This window comes from Protomyctophum bolini (genome assembly GCF_963924005.1).
Source record: "Protomyctophum bolini genome assembly, chromosome: 2".
NCBI lineage: Eukaryota > Metazoa > Chordata > Actinopteri > Myctophiformes > Myctophidae > Protomyctophum > Protomyctophum bolini.
The window spans coordinates 8,896,908-8,906,790 of record NC_137863.1 but is presented as its reverse complement, the minus strand read 5'-3'; the positions used below and the strand labels follow the sequence as shown (position 1 = coordinate 8,906,790).

At 39.5% G+C, this 9,883-nt stretch overlaps 1 protein-coding gene across 2 annotated transcripts; it reads left to right on the top strand.

The window, feature by feature from the left end:
- Nucleotides 1-470: 470 nt before the first annotated feature.
- rps23 (ribosomal protein S23) lies at nt 471-9,616 on the top strand. Of its 2 annotated transcripts, XM_080782382.1 has the most exons (5): nt 471-534; nt 1,674-1,833; nt 2,257-2,377; nt 2,722-2,873; nt 9,604-9,616. In XM_080782382.1, exons 1-4 carry the CDS (start codon nt 531-533, stop codon nt 2,866-2,868), a joined length of 432 nt encoding a protein of 143 aa, XP_080638508.1. In that variant the 5' UTR covers nt 471-530; the 3' UTR covers nt 2,869-2,873; nt 9,604-9,616. The 2 variants fall into 2 exon arrangements, with proteins under 2 accessions (XP_080638508.1, XP_080638507.1); XM_080782381.1 differs by lacking the exon at nt 9,604-9,616 and having other exon boundaries at nt 2,722-2,906.
- The last annotated feature ends 267 nt before the right edge of the window (nt 9,617-9,883 follow it).

The following is a 9,883-nucleotide window of genomic DNA, read 5'->3' as shown; positions in this document are numbered from 1 at the left end:
CAATAAAGTAACACTCATACCTAACCTGTTTTATAAAAATAACACCCGTGTGAAGTGAGGGGCGCTCTTATCATTGTACATCATCCAATAAATGAATATACTTCCTCATGAATTAATTTGTCAACTTCTTTTAACCATGATACAATGTTAAAAGAAAATATTCAATTTATGTAATGTTAATATAATTATATATAGGCCTAATTGTTTAGAAAAAGTCGATTTGCTCGTCCACATAATGACATAAATTATCCTTTCATTGTCAATGACATTTAATGTTTGTGTCGCCACAAAAAGCCGATTTGTTCAGACACATATGACGTAAATTCTCCTTCCATTATCAATGGCAAATGTGACACGTGTTGTGACGAAAATATGTATAGCTAAGGTATATATAAGCTAAGGTTTAGCTAAGGTTTATCAAAAATAAAACAGGCAGTTCTACAGACACTCCTTTTCAGGTCCTCAGACTTTACATTGCCGTGGTGCATTCTGGGTCCTTCCTTTCCATCCCAGGCTCGAAATCAGCAAACATGGGTAGGAAAGTTATTCTGTACATAATGCTGCTAAATTGTCCAATTTAGGTGCTATTTCGCATCGACGGGATGTCTGGGTGTTTTATACACCGTTATTCTCGTCTGAAGGGTGGACAAAATCACATTTAACATGAAATATGAGTAGATTGTGAAGGCAGCGGTCTCAGCAACGTGGAGCGGCCATAAGAGACGCACCGTGATAGCACAATTAGCCTAGCATGGCGTTCAATCTTTCTTTTCCGTTGTATTTCACGGTGTGCTCAGACATTTGTGGTGTAATAAAGAGTAAAAGATAATAGTGCCACAGTTGGTGACGACAAGCACCTTTTGTTTTTAGTTTTTGGTTGGCTGCTGTGTTGTCTGTTAAGATTTAAGGCGACAGGCTAGCTTGTCTAGCGCTGCAGCCCAGCTGCACTGACCCTTGCGTACTCCAATAATCAAATATTGAAACGTAAAAGGGGTTTATTTTTGGTACTACACACTGACTTGAAGATTTTTGGAATGTTACTTTACACTACGTGTAAGTGTAAGGCTGACGTTAACCTGGAAACTGCTGAGGTTCTCATTAACATGGTGTTGGTGATATGGTTAGGAGAAGTTGAATTGCTGAAAGAATAAGCCATTCATTTTATTGTGGAGCAAAAAGTAAACGTAAGACCCATTTTATTAATTACTTTTAATAAAAATGGCTTTCTACAAACGATGCCTTGGTGGCATATGTATTAAAGTTTTAACCCATTTAGACCTGAGGCCGACTCTAAAAACCTATGTTTCTATGTCAGTGATTCTCAACCTTTCCATGTCAAGGACCCTCGGAATTATCTGTATTTGGCTGCGGACCCCATCTAAAAGTGTTCTTCCAAGCACCCCCCAGAAGCAAAGATTTGAGTTGAAAACGTTCATTGTGAAAGAATATATTTATGATTTTTCAAAAATAGCAGATCTACAACGTAGCGTGACACTATATTTCCTTATGGATCACAGACTGCCCTACATCACGAGACTTCTCGTTGCTGGTCCACAAAAAAAAGGAACTCTGGAGAAGCCACAATCTAAATGTATTCAATTTAAAACCAAGAATTGTTGAGGGGCATGCTATTAGTTACTGACATTAATGTTAATTATGGTCCATTTCTCCAGGAAAGTGTCGCGGTTTACGTACTGCCAGGAAGCTGCGTAACCATCGCCGTGAGCAGAAGTGGCATGACAAGCAGTACAAGAAGGCCCATCTGGGCACTGCCCTCAAGGCCAACCCTTTCGGAGGAGCCTCCCATGCCAAGGGCATCGTCCTGGAGAAAGTGTGAGTACAACCTGAAAACACAGCAGTTAAGCATTGAGAAAAGAAAATCTGTTGTCTTTATTATTGTTTCAGACTACAATTTTTTTTATGATCACCAATGAATTGGGGCATCTGCAAGGGTGTGGCAAAGAACTTACTTGCATCCTGGGTTCACACGAAACCTAGCTGTTCATTTATACAATTGTCTCTGGATATCACGGTCATATAAATGTAAGCTGAAAAGTGAAAAGGTTAATAAACTTCAATGGTCATTATGGCCAAGTTTATCTGAGTGGACAATGACCACAGACCATAATGGTTGCAGAATGAGTGTTTATCATTGCAGGCAAAAAATATCAACACATGAATGCAAATGTTGTACATATGGCTTCTATGTCCCTCTGAACAGATTTGTTAATGCTTCAATGACTGTTCTGTCTGTAGGGGTGTTGAGGCTAAGCAGCCTAACTCTGCCATCAGGAAGTGTGTGAGAGTTCAGCTCATCAAGAACGGCAAGAAGATCACAGCTTTTGTGCCCAATGACGGCTGTCTGAACTTCATTGAGGTAAAACTTCAGCAGCCTCTACATAGGACACACTCAACAACACAACAGCCTAAAAAATGTTATATTTCTGTGGCATGAGTAATACAGTATTTATCTGTGAAATCATAAAAAAATGCTACATAAGAACTAAAGCATTAAAGATGAACTTCTCACAAGAGCCAAGATAGAACGATAGTTCTATTGTGAGGACATGATAATCAATGTGTTTTTCCGTTTTGTATCAGACAAATATTGGTCAGTTTTACATGTGGTGTTGGTTAATCTAGTCAACTCTTGGGTGACAGGTAAATACCTGCTGAGAACATTGAATCTCTCTTTAATCCCTTTCTCCTTAATGTGTGCAGGAGAACGATGAGGTCCTGGTGGCAGGCTTTGGTCGTAAGGGCCATGCTGTTGGTGACATCCCTGGAGTCCGCTTCAAGGTGGTCAAAGTGGCCAATGTGTCACTGCTCGCTCTTTACAAGGGCAAGAAGGAGAGACCAAGGTCATAGACATTATTAAATAAAAGTCACGCCCTTTTCCAACTCCATCTTGTCTCTTTGTGCTTGTGTGTAGGCATTATTAAACATGCAAATAACCCAGAGGCAAGGAAGCAACCAAGGTGCTCAGTAGGTGTGCAGGTATAAAAATAGTAAAAAGGTGCTCCTGGGATCATTCGGGATAACGCATCGATATAGAACAAAGCGGAGATCCGGGCACACTTGATGTTAAAAGGAGGAAAACTTTATTGAACCACCAACCAACTTTATTGCAAATAACCCATTTGATGTCCAGAGGGATATTCGGTTGTCACATCAGCGCTGCTGAATGAAACGGAACGAGTACAGAAGTAACAATGGACAGTTTGTTTTGTTAGTAATTATTTGCTTGGCGTATTCAGTAAGGTACCCCCCACCCTTCATTTTCAGTGAACTCATACAGGATAGACAAGTGAAATTAGTCATGGCACAGGAAGGAGCAGACCAAATTTGAACTTTAAAATGGGTACGTTCTGATGGGATGAAATTACCAACCCACCTGAATTTTATCTTAACAAAATAATTCTTAACTGCAATGATGATCAGCAAATGGAACTTCTTCAGACTTCTAACCCCAAAACAATGCATTAACACTGTCTTGGTGGTGCTAATGGCACTTCAAAACAGACTTGATATTGTGATAATGGTGTCCATTTCTGACTGAATAAGAATAAGGGCTTGTATTTCTGATTTCCAGACTTTCAGCTTTACTTTTGAGGGTTTAACGTTTTGTTAAAAGTTTGTTTTAAAAACGCCATTGACAATGAAGGGAAAAAATTAAGAATGTAATGTTTGTTTTGACACAGTTTGCGTTACATTACATCACCTAATCATAGCATAAGAGTGCCCCTCACTTCACATGGGTGTATTTCTTTTTGGGTGGGGGGGGAGTCTTATGAGTCTGTAATAGCCAATATGCAATTGTGATAGTCTTTTGTATCTGAATAAATCTCTGAATTCATTATAAAGGTATGATAAAGTCAGAATGGCGAGAACAAATCCAAGAATCCAGAGAATTTAGAAAGGGGAAATGTTTGATTCAGACTTTTAATATCCTTTGGTAGAAATGAGGTGATTCTGAACGACTAGTAAAATGTTAATGTAAGAGCATTCAATAAAGCCCTAGTTTGCAATATTCCCCTGATTTAACCAGGATGGGGTACTCTAGGTTTTTGCTTGAACAGCATTGCAGTATGCTTTTTCTATTCACACCATGGAGCCTTGAATTCATGGATATTTTTTTGATAATTCCTAAACCAATTTGATGACCTGCAGAGACTCAATGGAGGTGGTTTGAGTCAGCCAGTCATGAAATTATTGGCTTAGGCATGCTGAAGCGACAAAAAAAAACTAATATCCATGAATCCAAGGCTTCATGGGGTGAATAATCAATAGTCATTTTGGGGGTGAACTATAAACATTTAGTAAAACATTTTCTTCATAGTCAATGAATACAGATTTGTTGCCATTTCTCTCTAACATACATAAATAAAACTTGAGTAAGTAAAGATGACTTCTTGTTTGAGGTTGGTATGTTCAATTGTGTTGTGATGATGGTGAACTCTAACAACACTGTAGATGTAGGGCAGCGATTCAGGAGTCCCAAACGCCTGCCTGTTGTTCCCTTAGATTAGAATATATTCTAAGGTTGTTCCATCTCCAGTGGTAACGAGATGCTTCATGCTTCAGACTGCCAGATTTCAGAGGTTTAGTCCTTGTTTGCAGGATTTCATTGTATTTCCTTCTTCATTCCTAGTGTGCCTGTCTGCTTGTCCACCATCACTCCTCAACTCCCAATAATCAATCATCTGCAAATAAACATCAAACCTCAACCTCATCTCCCAAGTCCGTGTTGTAGAGAAGTTTGTCCACTAGGTGTCACTGTTGAATATGTTTATGATCTGCTCATAAATATTGAGTGATGTTAATTACTGTAGTACAGTGGTTCTCAAACATTTTTGGCTTCTGTACCCATTTCCCTAATTCTTGAATCCAATTACCCCCTTTAACTGACTACAATATGTTTTTAGAAAATATCAGAAGTACCTTTCTATCTGCTTTCTTTTCAATAACAGTTTTGACAGTTTTCTTTTATTTGTTCGGTTCTCACAAAGTTTGTCAATGTTTTATCATTAAACAATAATTCAGAAACTGATTAGTTAAACGTTTCTGTGCCACAAGGTTCAATTCTGGGTCCAGGCTCCATAGCTTTTAAATATATACTTTTGGCAGGCTACCTATACTGATACTGTGATACACAGTGTATCCTACCATTTTGATGTTGATACACAGTTTCACTTTCACCTGATTTCAGTCCTATGGAAAAATTTGATTTGATGTCCCAAAACGTTCTACAAATGAACAGAGACTGGGCAGGTACAGAGGCAACAAATTCATTTCTATTTGACTTCACTGTCTCCAATGAACAGATTGAGAAATAATCAGGGTTTTATTATAGGTTTTGACCTTACTTTTCAAAATCATGTCACTAATGTTACTACGGGTACTTAATCATTGAAAAGGTTATTGTTTTAGATTTGAAGTGTTTCTTTTAGTGTTGAAGTCACTTCTCCACTGTAATTGCTTAACACTACAGTCTGTGTATATTGACAGTATATTTGTTTTATAAAGAAAAGAAAGAAAAACAAACTAATATTGAACTAGGCTACTAAATATGACAGTACTCCCAATGATTATGTGAGTATAGAACTGTCCTGGACATTAATGTAGATTGTGTCTTTTCAGCAGCCAGTTCAACTATTGTATGGAGTAGAACACGTACTGAAAGACATTTGTTCCACATAAAATGCAATATGGATTCAAACGGTCACAGCTGCATTTGAAATGAACTTGTGCTCTGTCACCCAAATATGCGAGAGCCAGTGTCGTGCCAAAAACAGGCCTGCTGGGTTAAAAATCTGTATTCTCTCGGATACAGAACAGCTGATTTATTTTTATTTTTATTATTATTTTTATTTACCCAGGGAAGTAGCTGAGCAGGTGCTCATTTTCAGCAACGCCCTGCCCATAGAAACACACAGATAGACACGCACACGCACACACGCACACACATTAAAATCTGGGAGCTGACCAGTACAACCACAGTCTTATACTGTTGGCCACTAAGCAGCTCCAGGGGGAGCAGTTGGGGGTTCAGTGTCTTGCTCAAGGGCACTTCAGCAGTGTTGGGTGAGTGATGACAATCACTTCCCCACCCAGATTTTTCCAGCCAGTCCGGGGAATCAAACCGGCAACCTTTCGGCAACAAGGACCGCTGCCCCAAATTCATGTGCAGAATTTGATGAAACACTTGGATGCACAAATTCAGACTGATGAACCCTGACGAGGTCACCTGCATCACTACATGGTGCCTGGTTGATCAGGCCCTGACTTGCTTCATCCCGTTTCCATAGTGCCCATCAGTGCTACTCAGGCATGACTCTGCCACCTCCACTCACTGCTTTCTCCGCCCTCCATTTCATGAAAAGACTCTATCTACTGTCCATTGTCTCAGTGAAGCACAAAAAAGGCTGTATTGATGATAAGCAAAAGGCCTACAGTATATTGTATACTCATGGTATTGACATGTCAAGTCAAATGTATTTATATTTATTTGTTGATGAAAGTTCTGTACATCATAATAAAACAGCATAAAAAAGTGTAATAGAGAGTAAACAACATTAACAGACAATTAAAGCAACATTAGACACGTGGTGAGTGCTTAAAAAAACAAATTTACATTAGATTACATTACATCACATTCTGTAACCGATACTAGAAAATAAATCTGGATTTCTTCTATACAGCATACAGTACACATACAATATGCTTACCCCTTGACACCCACAGCCTGATGTGTGAGAAGCTGTTATGTGAAGCGGAACACATCGATGGGAGCTAACTTGCCACTATTCCTGATGATTCATCTCCCTTTCTTATTCCTATTTTTATATACAACTCAATAAAGACTGTGGGATGCTATACTGCAGTGTAGTGTGTTGGCAGAGTTGTATGAGTAAGAGTCAGTCAATGGGTCATTCTCATGGATTTTCAGATAGCAAAATGGCAGGAACACCTACTGTGAGTTTGGAAATATAACTGAATCAACAATAGGCTATTCACTGCTGCAATTAGTCATAAACCTGAATCTGATGATCCATAGATCCATAAGTATTTTTCACTGATATACAAACAGGCTGCAGATCGTGTAACAAAGTAGACTATGAATCCCATTGAGGTTACCAGATCTGTGTGTGTGTGTGTGTGTGTGTGTGTGTGTGTGTGTGTGTGTGTGTGTGTGTGTGTGTGTGTGTGTGTGTGTGTGTGTGCGCACACACATGCGTGTGTGTGTGTGTGTGTGTGTGTGTGTGTGTGTGTGTGTGTGTGTGTGTGTGTGTGTGTCATGCCATTCCTACCTATCAGTGGTTTTCAATATTACATTGTGTGAGCTGATTGAACTGAGTACCAACTGACAAGCATTCGTTTATACACACACGCACGCATGCACCCACACACGCACACACACTAGATTAAGTAACATCTCTTAGGTTAGACTTGCCAGTTTGAAGAGAAGGAGAAACCATGCCACAGACCTGGGTCTTAAGGTCACATGCCAGATTCTGAGCAACAAAATATTTTTCTGGCAACAAAGCTACAGTATAATAAAGTGTTTCTGAATGCCTCTTTCTTTTTCATTTCTTCTTCTTTTTTTAACTTTAAATCTGGATCCATGTAATCCATGTAACTAATCTAATACAGTACAGACAGATGAATATATTGCACTGTCCGGATAAGAGTAAACATGCGATCACAGGGGTTGGTAAAAGAACATTCCATGACCTTCATGAGCGGCTTTCTTTGAATTTTCCACTTAAATCCCATCCTTATTATGGGGAAGGCTTTTGCAGAAAACTTAGCAGATCGATAAACTCACAACGCATTGCAATGCTACACAATATGAGCTTATCAATCGGCGACTTTCTGGGAAAGCCTTCCCCACAATAACAGAAAACAGAAAATACACTAGTATAGAGCGATGAGGGACTCCAGGCAACCATATGGGGGTTAATAAGTGAGTAAGGTTAGCATGTGTGGTAGTTCATTATTGCCACTTAAAATTCAGCATCTAGGCTAAATGTTTTCAAAAGAGCAGCACAACCACCAACAACACTGGCACTGTTATGCAACATTCTAATTATATCATGGTTGGTATCCCCCTTCCTTTTTTCTTTGTACTGTATTGTTATTTGTTAGATATCATAATTCAAATTTCAAATCATAGTTCAAATCCTCATAAATTACAGCATTATGTCAACATTATCATAACCATTTGAACCCCAGCATCCCTATACTGGGGGAAATGTAAGCCAAAAAGAGCAGATCTACAAGGTCACAACGAGTTGTTTTGCGATGAGTTGTGTGCCTGTAATCGGCAATTTTTAGTGAAGAGATTTATGTAGATGAAAAAAAGCATTGCAACTCGATCAGGTCAGTTTCAGTAAGAGTAAGATTAGACTCTAGGCGGTTTTGTTGTTAGGATTATGGATGTGTCATCTTCCTCATTGCCATTGATTGGATAATGAGAACAACAACCAAAGATCATCGGACAGGAATCTAGTGGACCTTGTTTACACAGCTCGAGGACCTGGACTTTGCAGATGACCTTGCACTACTCTCTGAAAACCACACACACATGCAACAGAAGACTGACAGACTGCAGGCAAACAGCGAACAGCTTGGGCTCAAGATCAACACCGGTAAAACAAAGACTATGAAGATAAATCTGAGGGTACATGACCCCATCACACTTGGAGGAGTTGCCATAGAAGATCTGGAACACTTCTAGGGAGCAACATCAGCAGGGATGGAGGAGCAGACAGGGACATAGAGCAAAGAATCAGCAAAGCACAGCTGGCATTTAGGATCTTGCGACCGATCTGGATATCCAAACAGCTCTCTAATAATACCAAGCTACAGATCTTCAACACCAATGTGAAGACCGTCCTGCTCTATGGCTCTGAAACATGGAAGACTAACGAGGGCCTAATAAACAAGCTCCAGGTGTTTGTAACTAAATGCCTGCGTTACATCCTCAAGCTATGGTGGCCCATCAAAACCACAAATGAGGATCACAAAACAGGACAGTATAGATAGTACCATCAAACGCAGAAAGTGGAACTGGATAGGCCACACCCTTAGAAAGGACACAGATAACATCACAAGGCAGGCCCTGGACTACAATCCACAGGGGAAGAGGAAACAGGGTAGGCCAAGAAACACCTGGAGACATTCCACTCTCCAGGACCTAAAGGACATTGGAATGAGCTGGCAGGAAGCAAAAGCGCAGGCCCAGAAGAGAGTGAGATGGAGAGCTCTGGTGGACGCCCTATGCCCCTCGACGGGGTAAAGAGGATTAAGTCAAGTAAGTCATGGATGTACTGTTTGAACGATGTTTTGTTTTGTCTTTCTGTAACTGTGTGCTTTTTATTCTCAATTTTTATTGAACTTGTATTGTACGTCTTTGTCTTTTTTGTTGTTTTTCTTTGGGGTGATGATTCAATTCAACTGAACTTTGTATCTGTGGGTTTACTGGAGGAAGCTTTTTTTTGTATTCATTACTCTGATTCCTGATATGAATGCTTCTGTAAAAAACTAACAAAAAACTAAAAAGTACTAAAGAAAAAAAAGGGGGGAAAAATAACAAGCTCTCAATAAACAGAACACATTAAGCGCCCATTCTTTCACAATGCAATGATAGGATTCAGATCAGTGAAGGTTTATGCAAAGTGATATGACAGGAATAACAAAAAGTAATGATTAGAGAGGAGCTGCTCTTCTCCAAATTCACCTGGGTGAGTTTGTGGATGCTGACGATGAAAGTAATCAAACCTGATGGACGACAAAGAAATGTGATGAGGAAATTATCCTGGCAGTATTTCTCACTCTTTCTCAAACACACACACACACACACACACACACACACACACAC